The sequence below is a fragment of the Perca flavescens genome, chromosome 10 (assembly GCF_004354835.1).
Source record: "Perca flavescens isolate YP-PL-M2 chromosome 10, PFLA_1.0, whole genome shotgun sequence".
Classification (NCBI taxonomy): Eukaryota; Metazoa; Chordata; class Actinopteri; order Perciformes; family Percidae; genus Perca; species Perca flavescens.
This window is the reverse complement of record NC_041340.1, coordinates 35,071,488-35,095,583: the sequence shown is the minus strand read 5'-3', so window position 1 is coordinate 35,095,583 and position 24,096 is coordinate 35,071,488. Positions and strand designations below refer to the sequence as shown.

The window sequence follows — 24,096 nt, the reverse complement described above, 5'->3', positions numbered from 1 at the left end:
CAAAAGTTTGGACACACCTTCTCATTAAATGTGTTTCTTTATTTTCATGACTATTTATTTTCATTGAAGGCATCAAAACTATGAATAAACACATATGGAATGATGTACTTAACAAAAAAGTGTGAAATAACTGAAAACATGTCTTATATTTTAGATTCCTCAAAGTAGCCACCCTTTGCTTTTTTTGATATCTCTGCAAACCCTTGGTGTTCTCTCAATGAGCTTCATGAGGTAGTCACCTGAAATGGTTTTACCTTCACAGGTGTGCTTTGTCAGGGTTAATTAGTGGAAGTTTTTCCCTTATTAATAAAAAAGCAAAGGGTGGCTACTTTGAAGAATCTAAAATATAAGACAGGTTTTCAGTTATTTCACACTTTTTTGTTAAGTAGATAATTCCATATATGTTCATTCATAGTTTTGATGCCTTTAGTGAGAATCTACAATGTAAATAGTCATGAAAATAAAAAGGAAACGCTTTGAATGAGAAAGTGTGTCCAAACTTTTGGCCTGTACTGTATGTTTAACATTTAAACATGATTTAAAAAATCATGCCAATAATTATTTTAATAGCTTAGTATTATATGCAAACAAAGGTATGTATAAGGCTTTAGGACGCCCTACGCATTATTGTAGGCTCAGTTTAATATGCAACATAATTTTATACAATATATGTAGTAGGGGATCCCTGCTCTGTCTCCCTCTCAGTTAAGGGGTCCTTGGTTTGAAAAATGTTGAAGACCCCTGGCCTACATTGTTCCAGATTAAAGATACCGGTACTGGGATCATTCTCATCTCTCACTTCGTCTCCCCCTCTCACTCTGAAACCTAAACATAAGATATTATAGTGTGGACCTAATGATTACTTGTTTAAGTGCTAAAAATATCTACATGAAAAAAAAATTAAATGCCCCAAATTCATCTACACAAAGTACTTTATCTGCAGATGGGAACATGTATGGCCTTGCTGTTTATAGAGGTCTGACTTTATGACTGCAGGTAGTGTGACATTCCTCACTCTTCAAACCTGCACCTTCACCCTTAACATGCTGTAACCAGCCATGCCCATAGTACCTTATGGACACACGTTGAAATGAAAGACTCCGTTCACTCAGTAAATGTGTAAAATAAAATATTTTCTATTTCCAATCATTCATGGATACATTTGTAGAGATACAAGTAACAGTAAATTAAACAAAGTCAAGCCAACACCTCTTAAGAGCTCTACTTTGCCCTTTAGTAGCTAAATAAAAAAATGCCACCTTGAACAGTGGGAAAATCCAAGTGCATGCTGGCAAAACTTGTAATTGTGACTGTCCAGATATTAAAAAAATTGCCCATGATGATAATACAGTAGCAAAATATTACATATCAAGAAAGAAAGGCTAACATGAAAAGAGTATTCTTAAGACATGAGTACAGAAACAGGGTAATCAAACTGCACAACTTGATAGAGAGACTAGTAACAAACAGACCCCTCTTAAAAGTGAGTCCTTTAGAAGCAAAGGAAAAGCTAAAATGCATCCATTTCAGCAAGTGTGTGTCATGTAATCTGTGGGGACATGGGCAGTGAGTGACAATCAGAAGATCGGTCCATCGGCTCTTATTCACGGAAATAATACATGTATTTGAAATGTGAGCCCATCACGGAGTCTTGGGTTAGATTAGCCATGGCTTTTTATGATCCTGCAGCAGTCCAGTGCTCTGCAGAGTACCACCAGTCTGTGAAATGCTTATCCAGTCAACTCAAAACAGGGTTTTTACATGAAGAACACATCTGGTGCACATTGGGACATCATTTTCTGGAGAGAGATAAAAAACATGTGAAGGACTTGTGAAGGGGGCTTGTAGACCACCACTTTGTGAGTAGGCTAAGATTTATTATGAAAAATATCTCTCCCTCGTCTTAGAGTTCTTCTATTTTCATCCCACGTCACGTCCCTCAGGCCAACCTGTAAGAATGGCATCAATGAAATGACAGCAGATTTTCAAACTTCAACTACTGCTATAGGAAAACACTGATACCTCATGTTTGACATTGAATGTGGACATTTTGTAATTTTTAAAAAGGTCCCATGACATGGTGCTCTTTGGATGCTTTTATATAGACCTTAGTGGTCCCCTAATACTGTATCTGAAGTCTCTTTTATATAGACCTTAGTGGTCCCCTAATACTGTATCTGAAGTCTCTTTTATATAGACCTTAGTGGTCCCCTAATACTGTATCTGAAGTCTCTTTTATATAGACCTTAGTGGTCCCCTAACACTGTATCTGAAGTCTCTTTTATATAGACCTTAGTGGTCCCCTAACACTGTATCTGAAGTCTCTTTTATATAGACCTTAGTGGTCCCCTAACACTGTATCTGAAGTCTCTTTTATATAGACCTTAGTGGTCCCCTAATACTGTATCTGAAGTCTCTTTTATATAGACCTTAGTGGTCCCCTAATACTGTATCTGAAGTCTCTTTTATATAGACCTTAGTGGTCCCCTAATACTGTATCTGAAGTCTTTTATATAGGCCTTAGTGGTCCCCTAATACTGTATCTGAAGTCTTTTATATAGGCCTTAGTGGTCCCCTAATACTGTATCTTTAGTCTTATTACTTATTACAGCCACTAGAGCCAGTCCCACAATGAGCTTTCCTTAGTATGTGTCATCCCCGTGTCTGTAGCTATTGAGGAGGATGGAGGAGGGAGGAGGGTGGCCTTGACCAACTGCCACTTTGCTTGTTTGAAAGCCATGATGTCTCTCTCTCTCTCATGGGTGGGCCAAATTCTTTGGGCGGGCAAAGCAGAGAAAGGGGAGGTAACCTTGCTCCTTATGACCTCATAAGGAGAAGATTCCAGATCGGCCCATCTGAGCTTTCATTTTCTCAAAGGCAGAGCAGGATACCCAGGGCTCGGTTTACACCTATCACCATTTCTAGCCACCGGGGGACCATAGGCAGGCTGGGGGAATGCATATTAATGTTTAAAAATCTCATAAAGTGAAATTTTCATGCCATGGGACCTTTAACAATAGTTTTTGTGTGCAACCACCACTAATAACGTACCTAGTTGCCATTCACTTGCGTTACAGCTGTTCCTTCAAGGTTGTTTGCTGCCCTCTGTCTACTGCGATTCTCACGTTCCTCATCTTCTTCATCCCTCTCCTCGTTGCCACTGTGATTCTTACAGTATAGCCTTTTAAAACAAACAAACAAACACACACACACACACACACACACACACACACACACACACACACACACACACACACAGGATTGAAATATGACTGAAGTTCAGACCTGGCATATTCGGGATGGCCACATTCTTTTAGCAGTGTGTACACAAATGTGTCCTGGGCCGCCTACTCAACTAAGGTCCTACGCGTAAGTGGAAGTATGTACTCATTTGCTGGCTTTGTCCCCGACGACTAAAAGAATGGACTACGAGTGGTGTCAAAAATGTTTCTCACTTAGAAATCACTTTACAACTTGTGTTTTGGGTGTTATACTGTCTGTGTTTTTGTTCCGGTTGCTCTGCACAGATGGGACACCTTCCCGTCCGCCTGCTCTCATCCCCAGGTCTGAAGCTCTGTGTGCCGGCGTTGCCTGGCAAAGGTCCCCGGGGACTAGGGGCTGGGTAGTGTTCAACGATTTACAATACCGGTACCGATATCGTGACTTCCTCACCGGTTCCTATACGTGAGGCCCCTCTTTGCGTAATGTAGATTTTTTCTCGCCTGCCTCTATAACTTCAACTTCAACCAATCAGCAGCATTATTAGATCTCGGTAGAAACATGCTGCATGCTTATTGGCTCACGGACGCTGATGAGATTTACTCCTTAGGTATTGAAATTTGGGATTAAATGACGAGGCATTTTTAGATACTCAATATTTTAGAGGCAATTCGGTCGGTGCCTAAAAAGTATTGAATTCGGTACCCAGCCCTACCGGGGACGGCAGGTAGACAATAACCCTATATTTTTAGGTTCATAAAATGTACCCAAATTCACAAATCTGTAGTATATTATTACAGACATGAGCCATGTGTTTACTGCATGTTTATTGCATATAGAGAAGGGGAAATGAGATCCAATCCCAAGTGGTCACTCAAGACTCGTGTCAAGACACATTTTAATGCCAGGTCTGAACAGAGCCTTAAAGTTAAAGGTGCTATTTCACCGATGAACAGACGACGGTGGTAACACACAAGAAACGTCGAAGTAATAAAAACGGGGAAGAGGAAGACTGCAAGTTAGCTAACGTGGATGTAAATCATGCACAATCTACAGCGTTCCAAAAATAATTGGCTTTGCAAATGTTTTCCAAGAAAACTCCTTAGGACACCTTTAATCTCACGCTCATGCGTAGTGATTGGAGCATTGAGAAGAAAGGGGTGGGCTTGGGTTTAGGGTTATGCCAGATATGGTGAAGTATATCAAACTTCTATAACTTATAAATACCAGAATATGAGATAACAAAATATAATAATTAATAATAATAATAATAATTAAAGCTGCGAGCAGCGATGGACGGGCCCTCGCGCCTCTGAGTTCAATGATACCTTACACAGGTGTCTACATCAAACGTGTCATTAGTTATAAAAGGGGGCGTGGCTAAAGCATAGGGGGTGGGCCAAACCATCACCAATGAAGAAGGAACTGTCTGCTGAGTTCATTGATACCTCACACAAGGGTCTACATCAAACGGGTCATTAGTTAGAAAAGGGGGCGTGGCCTAAACATAGGGGGCGGGCCAAACCATCACCAATGAAGAAGGAACTCTCTGCTGAGTTCAATGACACCTTATACTACAACGTTCACTCAAGTTACAACAACTTATTTGTTCATCACTAAACACTCAAAATGGCCGCCACGCCACGCCCACACCGTCTGATGAAAAGTTTTTCTTTTAATAACTTTTCATCGTTAAGGTGTTGGGATGGTACAGACCAAGTTTGAAGTCCATCAGATTAAATCTCTAGGAGGAGTTCGTTAAAGTATAGCACCTTGACTTTCAGGCCTACTTCCTGTTGCCACCAGGGGGCGCTATGACTTTAAGTAAATATCGGCCTTTATTTGTCCTCAGCGTTGGACTCTTATGAATCCTGAAAAGTTTCGAGGTAATCGGACAATGTACACTCGAGTTACACCCACTTCCTGTTTCGGCGGCGAAACGCACAAAATGGCCGCCCCGCCACGGCCACGCCCTATGACGAAAAGTTTTTCTTTTAACAACTTTTCATCTTTAACGTCTTAAGATGGCACAGACCGAGTTTGCAGTTGATCGGATGAAATCTCTAGGAGGAGTTCGTTAAAGTACGACATGTGGAAATGGCCAAAATACCCGAAACCCTTAAAATACGTAAATATTCACCAGACTTGATGCGACCGCCAAATTTGGTGAGTTTTCGAATATGTTAAGCCCCTCAAAAAGCCAATTCATTTGACGGGAAAAAAAAAGAAAGAAAGAAAGAATAGAAACAATAATTCCTTTAGTTTCAATAGGGCCTTCGCCGCTGTCGGCGCTTGGGCCCTAATAATAATAATAATAATAATAATAATAATAATAATAATAATAATAATAATAATAATAACAACTGGGACCCGAACAGCAAAGGGCCGGTCACCGTTAGTGCGAAGACGAGATTTTGGAAGCCTTAGTAAAGCCCTGCCGGAGGATCTCAGGCATCGGTCCGGCTCATAGGGAGTTAGCAAATCACAGATATAGGCAGGAGCCAGGCCGTTCAGGGCTTTAAAAACAAGTAGTTAAAGTGCTCATATTATGCTTTTTGGCTTTTCCCCTTTCCTTTATTGTGCTATATATCTTTTTTGTGCATGTTATAGGTTTACAAAGTGAAAAAGCCCAAAGTCCCCCCCCCCCCCCAAAGGGACTTACCATCTCCAACAGAAAACACTGTTCACAAACTGCTCCAAACAGCTCTATTGTAGTCCAGCCTTTACTTCAGAGACAAACGTGGTCACTTTGGAACACATGTTATAATGCTCACCTAGATGCTAGCATGGCACACCCTCATACTCTGCTTCTGACTGGCTAGTAGTCCTTACCTAGGTACTGTCAGGGCACGCCCTCATACTCTGCTTCTGACTGGCTAGTAGTCCTTACCTAGGTACTGTCAGGGCACGCCCTCATACTCTGCTTCTGACTGGCTAGTAGTCCTTACCTAGGTACTGTCAGGGCACGCCCTCATACTGCTTCTGACTGGCTAGTAGTCCTTACCTACCTACTGCGCATGTGCGACTCCCAACAAAAATGGAACAGAAGTGTGATGCCTCACTCTGTAGCTAAAACAAAGAGCTCAACACACAGGGTGAAAAGAGGAGCTGCAGCAATGTGCAGTACAACAAAAAGATGGTGTTTTTTGAAAATTCTGATATAACCTCTAAATACAATTATAAACCTGAAAATGAGCATAATATGGGCACTTTAAATCTTAAAATCAATTTTACAACTCACTGGTAACCAGTGAAAGACAGCAAGGATTGGTGTGATGTGTTCATTCCTCTTAGTGTGCAATAAAAGCCTGGCCGCACCATTTTGAATAAGCTGCAGTCTACGAATGTTTCTCTTACTAATGCCAGAATACAGAGCATTGCAATAATCAAGTCTGGAGGAGATAAAAGCATGTGATGCGCAAATACAAACCATTGTGTGAAATCTGTCTCTGAATGGCATTATGGTAATTAGCTTTGTGATCCAGCCTAGGATGACCATCCATGACTATGGTTTTCTTCAGGAGTGTAAGTTAAACATATATCATCTTTGCACATGTGTAAATTAAAAGCTCATCAGAATCAAGAAGGCATTAGTGAACAACCTCTACAATAATGGCATTCAAGGAATAATTGCGACTTGATGATCACATGTAAAACTTAGCATCAAAGTACAAATTATATTGTGGCAACAGTAAATATAAATAGAAAATCCCCATGTATAAAAAAAGTAATACAATCAAATGATGCATGTTCAAATCTGGTTTGAAGCATAAGCCCTTTATTTTGTAACTGAAAATGTGTTTATCTGTTGTTGAACTCACTTGTAGATGCCACGCGCCATGTTTTCAATGTACTTGGCTTTGTCCTGCAGGCCACAGTGATAGTGGTAGGTCTTCACACATGCCTTGATTTCACACCCAATGGTAGCACCCAACTGAGTGCAGAGTGTGCATTTCTGGAAAAAACAACAACAAATATCATTAACAAAAAAGTAGGCTTTCTAAACGAGTTAGACTGTTTAGTGGTTAGAAACATCTTCCCACCATTCTTTTCCCTCTCTTGATTTCCTGGATGACTGTTTTTACGTCAAAGTTTCCAAATTCAGCCCGTGACGTAGTGGTCAGCTGCACCGTCCCTGATGAAAAAAGCTGGAAGGGATCATAGATTACAAAAAGATGAAAGCGGGTAGGGCTGCAACTGCACATTCACAGCATTAAGTGTTCTGCATGCTGCACAAAACAGACATCCCCGCACACATCAAACTTACCATGCACCTGTAGTGTGCCGCCACTTTTTTTGAGTTATCGGTATGAAGCATGCCCCTCGTTTCATTCTCTTCCTCACCGGCATGACAGAAGCCGCAGCGCTGGCCGCCATCTGCCGGGCTGGCCCGAAGAGGTGACCTGTCCCGCTAGAACACACGGAACAGCACTCAAAAACAGAAGCATACAGCGGACAGGCCAGTCAAGTGAATTTCACAGACTGCATTGGTGAACAGACGTGTTGCCTTACGTGGGAGGAACTCTCCTCGTCTGCAGCCTGTGAGGAAGTGGATCGGGTGTCTTCTGATTGGCCACGAGATCCGACCTTGGCTCTTCCCTTCTCGAACCTTCCTCTGCCCCTACTTTGTGGAGGCGATGAGTCGGAATCATTGGCCACAGCTCCCTCTTCATCTAACGATGTACCAACAATCATGATTAGTACAAACTTTTCCGTTCATAAAAGATATTCAAGCAAAACAATCTGTGAGTGTATTTTTTTGGAGACAAATCACATTAGGAACTTCATCAGAACAAATGTCAAGCACAGAACAGATGGAGCGAGCGGCTGTAAGAGCATGTTTTGTGGTAATTTGATATACAATGAAATATAAATAGACAATCATTACAAACAACTCAAATTCATGGAGTCTACATGTTTGTATCTGTGTTGCAACTGGAAAGAGAAAGCAGCTGTAAATCCAATCATCCACGCAGCCTACAGATATAACAGATGTTAAAGCATACTTTACCTTGAATGCCAACCTGAGAGGCATCCCGGTGTTTGCGACAGTAAACACTATGTTCGGGAGCAAAAGAAATATATTTCAATTGAATTGAACGTGAAAGAAAATATATACTTTGTTTTTTGCGCGCAGAAGAGTCCAGAGTCCAAAGTGACTTACAGGTAAATCCCTTGTGAGGGATTCTCTTTGATCTGGGCTTTGTCCTTCAGAGCGCAGTAATAGTGATACGTCCTTCGGCACGTATTCACATCACAGCCGATAGTAGCACCCGGCCGGTGACATAAAGAACACATCTGAGGGGAAAGGAAACAGACCTGTGTCTTTAAGAACAAAGCTAGGTTCATAAAAGTAATAGTAGTCCATCATGCACTTTCTGCCCACTAAAAGCTCAAGGTACATACATATCTTCACACGATCTGAGATTGCTCTCCCGTTTGTCAGTTCTGGAACAATATTGCAACCAAAATATCTGCCTTGATTAATCATACTGTACCTGTTACTATCAGTTTTTTGATTCTGAATGATTTGTCAGCCCTTCAGCTCTCTACAATTCAAAGACGTGCTGTATTTGCTGGACTTACAGCTTCTAAGAGAATGATTGCAACCCGTTGGAAACCACCTCATGACTTGTCTGTTCGTACATGGACCCGTTCCTTTTCGGATGTCGTATGGAGCTCTCTACAGCTCAGGAGCGTCAGAAAGGACTTTGGACACTTGGCTCAACATTGCTGAATCCTTGAAATCCATGCTGTAGACTTATGCTATAGCCTTCTCACTTCTATTTGTGGCATGTGTTAGGTCCCTTATGTCTTATGTCTGTCTCTCTGTCAATGTCTTTTGCTTGTTTATGTGTGTGTTTGTGTATGTCTGTTTCTGTATGTCTTATTAGTAAGCTGTAGACGTCATTCTTACTGTTGTGCTTTTATTATGTCTCCCCCCTTCCCTTCTCTGTGTTTTTTGGTCCTGGGACGCATTCTTATGTCTCAGCAAATTGTTTGTAATTTGAAAGAGTACCATGTAATGGTGCTGTGCCACCCTGTGAGACTATACTGAATAAAAACATTTGATCACAAAAAAAAAAAAAAAAGGTAAAAACCTAGTACAAGGCTGGACTGTGTATGTTCAATGTGCTTAATTGTGGGCAAATTGTTACATGGATAGTCAGCGGTGGTGTCTATATTGTCAATATAAATATTAATTGTTCACCTGTAGTCGTCTCAGTAATATTTGTTTGTTGTGTACTGAAGTAGCATATCACATGGTAAAAAGATACGTTTTAAGACAAATAACTGATGGCTTTTCAATGCTTTGTTAAACAGACCAAACCTAGGTTTTAGCCAATGACAGTTATGAACCGTAGCCTCAAGCGCTGGTCTTCAAAAGCTGCAGCATTTATTCATGGCCAAACTGAAACCTAGACTGTACATTAATCACCACCTCACCACTTTACGGTTTACTTTTTCTCTGCTCTCTACAGTGCACCGGAAATTGAAACTTAAGTTCCACTAGCATTGCTTCCTTGTGCTGCTGTGTCTATTTTTTTTCCCGTGAGCCATTAGTGATAATCTATCATAAGCGATATAGAAGACATATTATATATGATATAAATGATAAATGTGGTAATTGATGTTTGTGAACTTTTTTTTTTCTTAATTGTGTAGGCCAACTTGTTCCACACATTCAGAGAGTGACAGACAGACACACAAGGTGCTGTGCCATTCATCTGCATGTAGCCTACTCTTCCAGACCGTTCATTAAAACAGTTAAAACGGGGGTGGTGGAAGCGGCAACATCCGCCATGTACTCAGGAAGTTAATCAGCTGATTAATATAGCGACGGTAAAAGCCTATGTGGTGCCGATGCATTTTGAAAGGGCATTGGCCCACGGGGAAACCCCAACACTCACGCCATCACACTCTCTCCGACCAACGGTGGAACTTCATCATTCAGCGACTCTGTGACAGAGTGTCCCCTCCCATAACGCTGGTCCTCGCCATGCGGCGGGGTCACGGTCCAGCCAATAACAGCGTTCATTCTAAAAAGCTGACAACTAGTACTGTAACTAGTAATTTTCTCTCCAAAGATCACAGGGACCTGACGGACACAACTGTCTGACAGGCCATGCGTAAATATCATGAAATAATGTCATAGAAGCACACAACAAGGTTATGAAAAAAATAGCACTCTTCAATAGACTAGTGTATATATAGTAGGGGTGTGACGAGATCTCCTTGTACGAGATCTCGCGAGATTAAAAAGTGCAAAAACACTTACAGCACCACCACAGCAGCTGTCGTGGCAGTGTTTTTGCATAGTGCTCGTGTTAGCCGCGGTATACAGCATTTTTTTCTTACAATGTTTACATATTGTGTTCGTCCTGTCTGTCACTCTTTTGCCGTTTATTATTTCCGCAGGAAAACCAAAATGTTGCCACACAAATGATTTAAAAGTGGCAGGGGGATCTTCAATTTCACGCTCCATCACGCTGACATCACATCACCTCACGAGACAACTTTTCACCTCGACAAGAAATCTCGTCTCGTTCTCGTGATGTGTCTCGTCTCGTGGAGTAAGCGTCTCATCACACCCCTAATATATAGGTGTATTCACGAAAGACAACATAATGCGATCTGTATAAATAAACACTGTACCTGTAAATATATGGATACACTTTTACAGAATAGTTTTGTTATCATGGTATAAGCTAGTGCAGTGCCAGAATAAAAATATAATGTGTGAAACTGATATTAATTTACAGCAATATACATGTTACGCAATTCCATTTCAGTGTCCAACTTTGAAATTCACAGACGTCTTACAGACAGCTGCAGTGCATCTCATAACACTCAGTGTCTGACATAGACATACAGTACATATTGGTAGTGTTGGAACAGTTAGAATGTCTCATGGAGAATTCATGCTCTTATTAAATAGTTTGTCAGATTGAGGAATGAGCCACAGCCTGTTTATTCAAAACGTGTAATTCTAGATCTGTTATTAGATGCAAAAGCTGATATTTCCCAATTAAACATGATTTTAAACATTAGTGATTTACTGTCATGCTACAGTCTGTATACATCCACACATATACAACGTGTAGACAAGAAAGACAGGTATCCGCAATTAAGGTACCATATGCTCAAGTGAACAGCAGTTATATAAAGACATGCATGCATCATCATCATTAGTTATTATTAGTTCAATAAAGCAGCTACTGCACATTCTCATTATGCACAGTGTTTGGATGTGTGGTACTGTTAACATCAACAAGTAATATACGTTCAAATTTAAATACATTTATAGTTTTAAGATAAAATCTGTACAGCACCAAAGCTCAACCCCGGAGCCTTATAGCTCTCCTTCTCCACTCCTCTGTTATTAATGGTTCACTGAGGGGGGGCAGTGGGGTACTTACCAATTTATTTCCCCTCTTGATCTCCTTTTTCACATCCTCAATAGAAAATCCTCCAATGTTGTCGCTGTCTGAGTGGGATGTGACCAGGGCAGAGGAGAAAAGCTGCATAGACATTTATAAGAAGCATGAATTGTTTTGTGCAGTCTTTCGATATGATGATGACGATGATGATGATGAGTACAATATCTGCATTTTAATTTCCCTCATGACTACTGCTGATGCACCATTTGCCACACTACTGTGAGGGTTAGCGTAGATTCCATGTGTTACAGGCATCAGAGCCAATTTCACAGTAAAATAGGTATACTCATAAAAATTACATTTTCTATTCAGCCACATTTTTTTAAATGGTATGTCAGAGGCTTTGGCAGTTAGCCTTAGAGGAGTGTTTTCTCAACCTGGAGGTCAGGATCACCAAGGGGACAAAAGACAAATAGGAGGTTTTCAAGAATACGGGAGATAAATCACTTTTTTCTGCTAAACTTTTTTTTGTCTTTACGAAATGCTGACTTTGTATTAGCTTATAAACAAATGAAACAAGAGGAAAAACACAAAATCCATAGTTCTTTGGGCTGAACTGTTCACTATTCTGCATGTGTGACAATGGTTGCAAGTAAGCATGACTTTGTGCTGAAGGATCATAGGCTAAAAGAAGTTAGAACAGTGTGCTCTCCTCACCATGCACTTATGGTGGGCTGCCACCTTCTGGCTGTCAGACACTAGCAGCTGCCCGCACTCCTTGTCCCGGTTGGTTCTGCAGAAGGCACATTTAAGCAGCCGTGCTGCTGCTCCTTTCCTCTGTCCCGACATGACCAAAGGCTTTTTTGTTTGACCAACTGTCGAATGAAAAAAAACATTTTTTTTTTTTAAAAACCCACAAATATATTAAGGTGAGAACGACAGGACAATTTTGTATCACACAGGCTGGTTAGTATTTCTTTTTTAAATAGATATTATTAAAACAATTGTCCACTTCACTCAATCATCCAGCCTTGCCATGTATACCACAATAACAGCTTCCATACACATTCGACATCTGTCATACGTCTTGCTCATAATCACAGCTCATATCTGATTCAAACTAAATGCCATGAATCTTTGGCGATGCCCAGAATCATTGCTAAAAATAAATGATGACAATGATGGCCCAACATATTAACAGTAGGGTAATATGATAACAGAGTTTTAAAATGTTCAGTTAATAATGTGTTCATAACGAGGGATAAACATTTATAAGCGTCCTCACTAAGGGTAGCCTAGCCAAACATCCCTTACAGCTTGAGTTATTGAAAAGTAAACTGTACTCTGGATATCAAGTTCTCTTTCACCAACTAAATGTGAGGATTGTGAGATAATGAAAGGACCCTTTGGATGGTAGCCATTACAAACTCTTTCCCAGAAACAGCTGGAAACAAAACTTTGACTAGGCTACTCCAAGTAACTCCAAAATAGAGCAATGAAAGTCCCCAAAGAAGAGCCACGTGTCCTACAAACACTGTTAAATGGTGGACCGCTCCCGGGGCCTACACATTGGTTGCAGGACTACAGCTCGACAGTCTCAACTTCTGATCCTAGTTCATTTGGGTTGACTGTGCTATGAGGATCATCTGATGGCCTGTATGGATACTAAAAGCCACAGTCTGCTAAAACTGCTGACCAATATCAGAATTGTGTGAGATCCTGCTTATATTTGAGGAGGGCAATCAATGTTGTTTATGTTTGGTCATTAAAAAGGTGGCAGTTGCAGACAATATCATCACAACCCAGGCTGGCAATTAACGTCAGCCATCCCAGGTATAAATCAGACTGAACAGGGAATAGGAACAAGTAAATCACACCAGCTCTAATGCAACCCTGTTTATCTTACACATAGGGGCTACTTCTAATTACACACAACCCCCCATGAGTAGTTTTACTGCAAATGATGCAACATGTTTTCCATTTTGCAGACACAGTCTGTTCCAATATTCTACCATATGTTGTCTGACCCAACTCGCAGCCATAACATTGTCTGAAGAAATATTAATCGGTGAAAACATGCAATTTTAGACCGTATTGCCTGTAGATAAGCAGTAAAGACATACACATTACCAGGAGCTGGGATGATTTGAATATTGACAATGTATCATTTTCAGCTGCATTTTTATTAAACCTTTGTATTGTATTATTAATCAACATTTTTTTGAAAACCATGCAAGATTGGTTGCAAATCCATCACTGTATTCTTTAAAGTATATGAGAAGCTCGAAACCTCTAAATGTGTGCTATCATTTGCAAAGATAGTCTGTTTAATGGTGTCCATTATGCGCTTCAGGCGCCACAGATTTAATAAATATGAGTAAAAAAAAAATGGACTTAATCCTTAATAGTCCACAAACGAAACTGGGTGGCTTATTTTTTTAAACTCAAAAAAAAAAAAAAAAAAATCACAATAGCAGTGTGCTGCGACGCCTTGATAGAGCCGTGCGGTTCCAGCCATGATAGCAGGGCCAGGATTTCACTGCGGCGGCTACAGCAGCGGAGCCAGCGTGCAAAACACACAATGCTGTCCACGTAAATAACGGCAAATATCTTTTATTTCAACCTCTGCTCTTCACTGAAATGCTCTCATATCACAATCCTGTACTACATGACGATGTCGTGGTCGATTTGTGAAAAGGACAAGTGAAACATAAAAAGTGCCTTAAATTTCTCCTACAAAGTTTTGAATTAAAGGGGGTGTGTGTCCCTTTCTCCAACAAACCAGCTAGAACTGAAAATAAATTTCACTATGAACATCTTAACGCCCAGCATTTTTTCCTAAGGCCTTTTCATGCAGGCAAATAAAGGTCGGTGATAGGAAAATATGACACTTCGACATTATGTTTATGCTGGAATCCCAAAAAAACTGCGAATATTTCCCTTTAAATGTGGGAAATTATCATGACAGGCGCGGGTCTTCGCAAACCGTTTCGAAGTAAAGAGCGCCATACGTGATGTATCCCTGTGAAGAGAGAGCAGCTCAGCTTGTGCGCCAGGCCTGGGGCGACAAAAGGCCATCAAACACAGCAGCTATTTATCCAGCCGCTGATACACAGCTCACATCTTACCTGATAATATAGTCTTATCGCGCTGAGACGGTGGAAAAGATGGAAAAGTGTTCCGAGCAGTGACTATGTTTCTTTCCGTCCTTCAGAAGTAATCGTGAGCTATTCACACTAGCATCAAGCTAGCTACCCTGCTCAAGACAGCAGGACTTCCGGGTATGCCTTTCAAAATAAAAGTCTTGTCTGCGAAGATATGTTGCAGTGTTTCAAACGTGAAAAATGCAGGAGGTCAGATGTAGGAGTCGTAAGAGACGAATGTGCTTTACAAGAAAAGGCTACCTTATGAAAATGTACTTTAATTTTAAGTATTAATACCCCAAAGCAGATATAAGGCTACCTAAGGGCGGGCCATGTGTTAAGTGCTTGCTTAGGTAATAGTAGACTGTAAAAGAATAAGGGTAATACCTAATCTTGAGGCCCTTATTAGCCTATTTTCATTGTTATTAATTATTAATGCTAATTTGTTGCATACTCATAAAAAGTTTTGCTAATAGGGTGCGATTAAGCTTCTAGACAGTCTTCTGTGTGTTCTGTACTTAACCTCGAAGGTGCATGCACAATGCACAGTGTGTTGTGGCCATAGGGGCCCAACAGCAACATTTTGGCCCTTAACAGGTTCAATCGAGCCATTGATTTAACAGGTGACAGCATATAAATGACCACTGCGGTACTAAGTTGAGAAATAAATATAATTTTATTATGATAACCTAGTTATTATATAGAGTAATTAGCAGAGGACTTTAGATTGATCCTTATGAAACACCCTGAAGCCATTGGCAACAACAGTTTGAACTCTAGCAGAAAGGTAGGCTATGATTTGATTAAGCTGTAAGACGATTCATCAAAACAACAACAATGAAAAACTGCTTATTTTACACAGTGTTGTGATGATATCAAAAGCCTTGGACAGATGTACAAAGAATGTAGCACCATGTTGCTTTTTATCAAGGGAGTCAACAATTCAGCAATAACATGTCAGTGACAGCAATTATTGCATTATATGACCAGGCCAAAAGCTTGAAGTGATGGACGTGAGTTGACCAGTGAGTCTTTTTGTAGATAAACAGGACAGACAGGACAGGACAGCCACCGCCTTTGTGTAACAAAACCTGAGCTGTAATTGCTAAACACCATAAACCACCACATGTGACACAAAATAAGCACCAAACTGGACAGCATGTATTAGCTGAGAAACCTTTTGTGTAAATAACAACACAGAGATATGCATAATGTGACATATTGAGCACAAACCTCCTGATGCTTTTTTTTTTTTTACATTTTTTTCAACATCTGGATTGGTTTAATGTATGTTTGAGATTGCTGAAAGGGGATTTCAATCCACAATGTCTGTCATCTCCTGTTGAGCATGATGGTGGAGCTGTAATGATATGGACACCATATGGGAATCATGAGGACCAAAAATGTTCAACATACTATTTAGCACGTTATGTACTGTAAGTATGGATTCTAGAGTGTGAATCTATCTATCTATCCCTAATTATTTATTTATGTTGGATTAAAAGTTAGGACTAGAGTTTAATCATAAGAAAAATAATTCCCTCATCTATTTTGTCAGAAATCCCCAGATCTAAACATAACTGAATCTTTATGGAAAATGCTTGGGAGGAGTGTATGATATAATAATGGATCATAGATGTTACCATATGTTTGCAGGGCATCATTTAAGGACATAAACTTGTTTGGATGTATGTTAAATAATGAAGTTTTTTTTTTTCTTGCGACTTTTGTTAATTAGCAATGGATGTGTTTCATTGCTTATGTTGGATTGATGTTGAGGAATTGATAAGGAAATGACTAGCTAATGCTAATACGTATAAATATTATCCTGTGTTTTACAAATGGTAATGCATGTATTTATTCTACGATGGCCTATTAAAGTTACATTCCATAAGATAAAAGGGCTGTCTCAAAATGTGTTTGCCTTATCTTTTCTCGAGAATTTCGGTGCACTTGATTATTTGTACAGGTCAGTCCGGCTAAAGGGGGTTCTCGTGTATTCTGTCCACCGACTCCACCCACACGAAATTTGCGAGCAATGAAACATGCGCACCTACAGCGGAGAGGGAGTTTCCGCGTCTTTGCTTTGGTTAAAGTGATTGGCCAACATTAGTGGCAGTCATCCTGTAAAGCAAAACATACCCGCCCAGTGTCCCCGGGATGAGGAGAGGACGAGAGTTTCAACAGAAGAGAACAGGGAAATGAAGTTGTCTGACAGGCCAGGCCAGCAACTCTCTCTTTACAACTAGGCAGCTAGCTAGCAGGTTAGGTGACAGACGGTCACGAGTAGAGAGATTTATATGAAATAACACAGCTATGAAGGTCGTCCGTTTGAGCAACTTGTAGCTACAAGTAGTACACGTTAGATAGCTAACGTTACAGCCACATATCTCCGATAACGTTACACTTCAAAGTAACGTTAGCGTTACAGTGGTAAAAGAAACCGGGGACAACTTGCTAGCCGGCTAGCTAACTTTTAGCCTCCGAGCCTCCTTCGGCTTCAAAACTAAAATTCACTCGGTGAGTCTTGACAGCCTGAACTGAATATTTTAGCAGTGTGTTATGTGTGTTTTTTCACGGTACTCGCTGTTCACGTACTGAAGCTAGTTTTCTTGTTTCTTGCTACAGCTAACTAGGTCACAAGCTAGCTTAACTTTGCAGCTGAACATCGCTGTGACGTTAACTTTGTTACCGTCCTGTTACACGTTATGTCCTCGTTTCGGTTAGGAAGTCCATGTTTTATTCGGCTGGCCTGACGTTAATGTTAACTTGGTTAAACAAATAACCAAGGGAAAACGCATCGCAGTAGTTTTACTTGAGCGCTAATCTACCCGCATTATCTTTGAAAACTAATGTAAGGTTAGCAATGCTAGCTAGCTAGCTGTATGTGTGTGTGGTCATGATCTTTAACACTGCAACTCAATAGTTCCAGTCAGACAGTATAACTATCGTTGCTTTCTTCAGGTAAGAGCGGGTGAGAGCTTTTCAGCCATTTCCCGATGCAAAGAGGTACAGGAAGTTGAATTGCTTTAAGTGCATATCATAGTTATTTACAACGGTGTTTTTATTTCATCAGAGATTTGGGCTTGGATTACCAGTCTTCAGTCATGCCTTTTCCTTTTGGGAAGTCTCAGAAGAGTCCAGCTGATATAGTGAAGAGTTTGAAGGAGAATGTGGCATCCATGGAAAAGATGGATGCTGCTGACAGCAAAAAGTGCGAAAAGGTCGGCAACGGACTGTCTTTTATTTAAAATAGTATCCCTTATTCTTAACCCCAACGGAAAGTCTTAGTCATTAACATTTGTTTTTCTCTGCTTAATTAAGGTCGCGGAGGAGGTGTCCAAAAACCTGGCTTCACTGAAGGAGGTACTTAGTGGAACAGGTGACAAGGAGCCTCAAACCGAAGCAGTGGCTCAGCTTGCACAAGAGCTGTACAACACCAACCTCCTCATCGCTCTCATTGCAAACCTGCAGAGGATTGATTTTGAGGTGGGGGGATGTTCTTGTTTCTGCAATGACTTTGTGTGTGTAAAAAAAAAAAAAGTATTGATCACTTTGTGTCAACACCAAATGGTAAAACGATGCTCCCACTGTATGTCTGATTTGAACATGCCCAAAGCATAAATGTCTTTGCATATCATCATCATCATCATCATCCCCACCCAGTCAGCCATTCATCTCTTTGCATGTTTTTTTGTTTGTACAGGGGAAGAAGGATGTGGTTCATTTGTTCAGCAATATTGTAAGACGTCAAATTGGCACCCGTACGCCCACGGTGGAATACATCTCTACGCAACAACAGATCCTCTTCATGCTTCTGAAAGGGTAAGTTCATCTTTTCAGGATATTTGATACATGTTTGATGTGAGTGCTTTACATGTACAGTATATTAAAGGCAAGACCAACCTTAGATACTCCTCAACTGTAACCAAATTATTTTTGGTAAAATCACTTTACCTCAACATGCCTTGTGATTTTCTACATTACCCAGTATGTGTTTCAACAACTCCCAGAGGAACGAGCGTGAACATGTTGCATTCACCTGTGGGTAACGCATGTTGATGAAGAGAGTGATAGAGTGCAGGTTTTACAGCTCTAAAAAATTTGAGTCGTCCTGCCTACTGGAAGAGCAACATTTATTACGGCTGCGTTGCATTGTGATCGATTGAGGCTGAGGCTGATGGTGGATCAAATGCTATCTTTGCCCATTGCTGTGTTTGTTCCAAAAATGTCATGTCTCTAAAGAGGACCATCCAGTTAGATTGTCAGAGATGGACTTCAAAACTTGACATTTAACGTTGGTTTGTAAGATGATTCTTCTGCTAATGGATTCCCTTTTAGCTGCATGGTGAATTGTCTACATTTGGCCAGCTGTCTTCTGGCTCATAAAAAGTGTAATGTTCATCATTACAAATACTAATGTAATGCCTCATTAACAGTCTTAAAAGTGTTTAGGATGGGTCTATGTTTAATTGACTTTACCGGTTTGAAGTTTTTTTGTGTGTTACATCTACATCTGTTTGTTTTATAACTGGCCTATATTGAATTCTAACGAGGCAAATGACTTGGCATGTATTAACATGTACAGATACGAGAGTCCAGAAGTGGCTCTGAACTGTGGAATGATGCTGAGAGAGTGCCTGCGCCACGAGCCTTTGGCACGGACAGTGCTCTTCTCCGAAGACTTCTACTGCTTCTTCCATTATGTTGATCTCTCAACCTTTGACATTGCCTCAGACGCTTTCGCCTCATTCAAGGTACACTGGCATATACTTTCCGTTTCCAGCACCTTCATACCAACAGTCCCTATCTAATATCTTGGTCTCTTCTGTTCCCCTCTCAGGATCTCCTCACAAGACACAAGATTATGTGTGCAGATTTCCTGGAGAAAAACTATGACAGAGTAAGCTTTTTTTTTTATGTGGATTTTTCTCTTTAATGGAAAGAGTGCCCATGCTGTGCCTAATATACTTGTAAAATGTTGATCAGGTGTTTACAGAATACGAGAAGCTGCTGCATTCTGAGAACTACGTCACCAAACGTCAGTCTTTGAAGGTAGAAGCGCCACTGCTCTGTCAAATCAAAATCACTGTTGAGCACTTAGTGTAACTGACATGCCTACTTACTTCAGTTGATTGTGTGACTTTAACTAGATATTGCTGTAATTACAGTATTGTAATGACATCCTTTTTTTCAGCTCCTTGGGGAACTTCTCCTGGATAGACACAACTTCACTGTCATGACAAAATACATTAGTCGGGCGGAGAACTTAAAGCTGATGATGAACTTGCTAAGAGACAACAGCCGAAACATCCAATTTGAAGCGTTCCATGTTTTCAAGGTGTGCACCTAAACATGTATCATTAGTGCACGACAATGACTGTATAATAATGTAGATGTATTGTGAAATGCTGCATACCTTTTTTAGAAGAAAAATGTGTTTGTAATGTAATTTAAGCATTAAACTTTTCAAATAGTCAATTTACATCATCTCTCTCTCTCCTGTTTTGAATAAGGTATTTGTTGCAAACCCCAACAAGACTCAGCCCGTGCTGGACATCCTGCTGAAGAACCAGGCCAAACTCGTGGAGTTCCTGAGCCACTTCCAGACCGACAGATCAGAGGATGAGCAGTTCTGCGACGAGAAGAACTATCTCATGAAGCAGATCCGGGATCTGAAGAGGCCCACAGCACCGGAGGAAGCTTAAGGCGTCAGGGACGAGCGCTGCATCAGGTGGTAGATGTTATTGGGTGGTGGCTGGAGCTGCAGAGGGCTAAGAGAGAGTCTAAAAGACATGCTTCATTAAAATGTAATATTAACTACAAAATATAGGAAAAAAAGATTACTTCCTTCACTTTCTGGTTGTTTTTTTTTTATTTTATTTTTTTTTAGTGTGGATGTGGAGGTGATTTCCATCCAGCAACCTGAGTGGGCCAAGAACTGTTATTTAAACCATAGTGCTTCTTCTCTAGTGATAATTAAATGCATTTAGTCCGTTCTTGTAATGTTGGACCTTAAACTGTTACCCTTCTACACACATTGTGGCTGGCAGAGACCTTAGAATGACAAAAATGTCACCCCATTCACAGCCAATGTGTGTTCTCGAAAGTCTTTCTCAGAAATGTGTCTGTATTTTAGAGATTGAGAAGGTGAGGAGAAGTTAATATATTATTTTTTCTAATGTATCTTCATGGTAAACAGTTTAAAACCTACAGTAACCCTTCTCTCTGAACATTTAATCTAACTAATTGCATAGGTTTGGTTTCTTCCCTTATTGTAAGCTGTTGTGTTGTACAGGGACTTAAATGTTCTTTAGAAAAATACAGAAAATGTGTGAGGTTACAGAGGTCAGAGATGATCCTGCAGTGTTGTACTTGCCGATGCATTAGCTGGCACAGGAAGAGGAAATCAAAACCATAGCGGAATCAATTAATTGTGATGTGATTTTTTTTTTTTTAGACTGCGCTGAGCGAGGCTTGCACAACTGAAATGGAAACAAGGCATCAGATAATGCTGCAGGGTACCAGCTATCCATTCAATGCTTACATGCTTAGCCAGGATATACCAATTGATCTCACTGGGAGCACTCCATCTCACCCTCACATACTGAGCACAGATAGAAAGTATTCATTTTAAAACAATGCTTTAACAATTCATGGGCTTTTAAACTACGTGACGTATGCCATGTTGAGCATTTCTCTTTTACAGCATAAGCGCTGCATAACACAAGAAATAGTATTGCAACTTGCGTGCCCCATGATGATGCATTATAAGTATGTTACACTGTAAATGTATTATATTCATATGAGAGCATGATGTGTTATTTAAAATTAGTGGATATGCCGAAGAGACTTCATTCTAATTTAAATCAGGAATGTCATTTTCATCTTTAGTTTTCATTTGACACATATTAAACATCTGCTGCACTAGATTTGAGAATTGGGCAGACTGTAGGTAATGGACATTTTATTTAATACTTAAACAAACTACATCACCTAAATCTCATCCATGCATTTAGTCAGTTACTTTACACCAAAGAATACAAATAGAAAATGGGGTGGCAGATGCTAAAACATCAGACTTTAAAAATTGTGTTTTTGCCTTTTCTGATCTGATTATAATACATTTTCATAGAATACACTGTAAAATGCCTGTGGTGCATCAGAACTCTTGTCCTATCAGATGTCAACATTGTCAAAATAACCACATGCACTTTTAAAACAAGTTTGTTTTGGATGATGAGCACTGAATTTATTGAGTTCCTCACATGCATGACTGAGAAGTTTTATTTCTTCAAAAGACTTCTGTTCAAATAATTGCCTTACTTCTGCCATTGTCACTGAAATGGCATATTGGGGATTTAGAGAAATATGTTGTCTGCGCACAGTTCTAGTATATACCTCATGGGATTTGAGTTTGCAAAAGTTCTCTTTCCTTTCCTTCCTAGACAAGATATTTAATTTGACAGTTTAAAAGACACAACAGTCGTTTGTACGCATGCCTAAACTGGATATATATATTCAAACTTGAACAGGGACTGCGAGCTGGTTTTCACAATGGAAAACTAGATTTTTTTAAACTTAAATTTTTCATTGGGTTGTGCCACACACAAGTTAATTCATAATGAATTGCAGTGTGGTACCTTGTAATGAACGTTGCCTTATTTAAAGACATTTAATGGATTGTAATGATTATGTAAAATTCCAGACCTTTTTAAAACCGAAGTCAATATAGAAGGGGTGAAAAAAATGTACATTTCAAGTCCCAAATGCATTACTAGTTAATTTCTCAGATCCACATCTAGTGTAGTGTTGCTTTATTACCAACTGCATTGTGCTCTAATGTGATCCTGCGAGTGTAAATATATATTTTAATAGACTACACTCAGTAGTTTTTCAGTTGTGGTTAATTAGCATTTAAATTCCATAAAATAATTTGGGAACTCTGCTGTGAATGTGGTACATTATGCACAAATAGACTCACGTCTGAAAGTGTGTTTTGCGTTTCTTAAAAATCCTCCTTTCTGTGATTATTTGATGTGAAACACAATTATTCAAAACCATATTAATGCATCGGACTTAACCCAGATACACAAGAGTCCTTACTAATATATCCATGAGCACAAACAAACTTGCAACTTGCTGACAAACTGTTGCGCAACAGGCTGTAATAATATCCAAGATTATCTGAAAAGAAAAATCCATTTTAATAAAGGACATGCTGTACACAAGTCATCCCATTAGAGGGAGCTGTTGGCAACAATTGGCCCAATTGTATTAGTTGTGCAAACAAAGCATGTCCTGTTTTTATAACCCTACCTCTAATTATGAGTATATAAATCACTGGCAATATTATGTAGGCGTCAACCCAAATTCCTTCAGATCAATACTATATATTTCATGATTTTAGGGTTTTCTGTTTAAATATTTGTTGTGCTTTACTTTTTTTTTTTTTTTTTTTTTTTTTTTTTTTTTTTTTTAACTCTGTTGCCTTCTTTTTTCCCCTTCTCTTTCCACACTCTGGATATTTTCTTTATTTACCGTGGGAGCGAATTATGTGTACATAACTTTATAAAGGATAAAAGTGTGAAAGCATTCATGATAATAAAACTTTATGGCAATTCATTTTTGTGTGGCTTCAACAGTTTAGTGGACACAGCGACTGCTTTCCGTGCGCAGCAGCTTAAAGGCCAGGTCCACTCAACACAGGTGTTTTCACTTACTAATGCTGCGTTCCAGGCATCCCGTAACCTGTGTTTTCACAACCTTCTCCCCTGGAACGGCGGTCAAACCCCCTAACTTACTCCCCGTGAACTCGTACCACATCGTTGTACTCCCGGTTACAGTTTTTGATGTCTCACACACACATAAACACTGACAATGGCGACCCCTGTTGATGCTGTACAGATGCTGGTGATTAACCGTGAGAAATAGAAATAAATAGGCAATGTAAAGTAATTCTGCACATTGTAATCAAACAATACACATACGATTGTTAATACGATTATTAAATGAAGCCCAAAATATGTCGCTGACTAGAAATCACTAGTATCAGCCAAGGGGGTAAGCTTCGCTTCAGAACTCAAACCTCCTATGGCGCCATTTTGATGCTACAACAATATCACCTCTCGTTAGCATCCCACTGAATGCCATTCATTTTGACGTCACTTTGACAGCGAATAACTTTACATCTGAAGCGTTTAAAGACTATTTGTCCGTTGTTTATTTCTAAAGAAACACAATGTATAAAAGGCTCCATTACCTTGTACCTCACGTTATGTCTCCATAGCAGACGTTTTTATAAAAATAGGCTAACGATTGGGATTAGCTTTTTAAATTGAATTACTAATGTT

General features: G+C 39.8%; 2 protein-coding genes across 4 annotated transcripts; one reads left to right on the top strand and one right to left on the bottom strand.

Annotated features, from left to right (window-relative positions):
* Nucleotides 1-1,656: 1,656 nt before the first annotated feature.
* Nucleotides 1,657-14,911, bottom strand: phf6 (PHD finger protein 6). Its single transcript, XM_028589054.1, has 11 exons — nt 14,729-14,911; nt 12,318-12,475; nt 11,640-11,741; nt 8,384-8,517; nt 8,231-8,277; nt 7,732-7,892; nt 7,487-7,630; nt 7,263-7,367; nt 7,041-7,174; nt 3,052-3,181; nt 1,657-1,949 (listed from the first exon to the last, which is right to left on the bottom strand). The coding sequence occupies exons 2-10, from the start codon at nt 12,447-12,449 to the stop codon at nt 3,052-3,054; spliced, it is 1,089 nt and encodes a 362-aa protein (XP_028444855.1). The 5' UTR covers nt 12,450-12,475; nt 14,729-14,911; the 3' UTR covers nt 1,657-1,949.
* cab39l1 (calcium binding protein 39, like 1) lies at nt 14,123-22,627 on the top strand. Of its 3 annotated transcripts, none has more exons than XM_028589055.1 (9): nt 14,123-14,192; nt 17,820-17,967; nt 18,068-18,232; nt 18,450-18,568; nt 19,332-19,500; nt 19,587-19,646; nt 19,733-19,798; nt 19,941-20,084; nt 20,260-22,627. In XM_028589055.1, the coding sequence occupies exons 1-9, from the start codon at nt 14,182-14,184 to the stop codon at nt 20,449-20,451; spliced, it is 1,074 nt and encodes a 357-aa protein (XP_028444856.1). In that variant the 5' UTR covers nt 14,123-14,181; the 3' UTR covers nt 20,452-22,627. The 3 variants fall into 3 exon arrangements, with proteins under 3 accessions (XP_028444856.1, XP_028444857.1, XP_028444858.1); XM_028589056.1 differs by lacking the exon at nt 14,123-14,192 and adding an exon at nt 16,832-17,263; XM_028589057.1 differs by lacking the exon at nt 14,123-14,192 and adding an exon at nt 17,296-17,707.
* Nucleotides 22,628-24,096: the final 1,469 nt, after the last annotated feature.

Bases quoted from the DNA above. Each gene is read 5' to 3' on its own strand.
- phf6 (XM_028589054.1), bottom strand. From the start codon at position 12,449: ATGTCGGGACAGAGGAAAGGAGCAGCAGCACGGCTGCTTAAATGTGCC. The intron at 11,742-12,317 runs GTGAGGAGAGCA...ATGTCTATGCAG, and splicing joins CAGCCCACCATAAGTGCATG to CTTTTCTCCTCTGCCCTGGT. The intron at 7,631-7,731 runs GTAAGGCAACAC...CGTGTGTTCTAG, and splicing joins ACGAGGAGAGTTCCTCCCAC to CGGGACAGGTCACCTCTTCG.
- cab39l1 (XM_028589055.1), top strand. The intron at 19,799-19,940 runs GTAGAAGCGCCA...CCTTTTTTTCAG, and splicing joins CCAAACGTCAGTCTTTGAAG to CTCCTTGGGGAACTTCTCCT. The intron at 20,085-20,259 runs GTGTGCACCTAA...GTTTTGAATAAG, and splicing joins AAGCGTTCCATGTTTTCAAG to GTATTTGTTGCAAACCCCAA.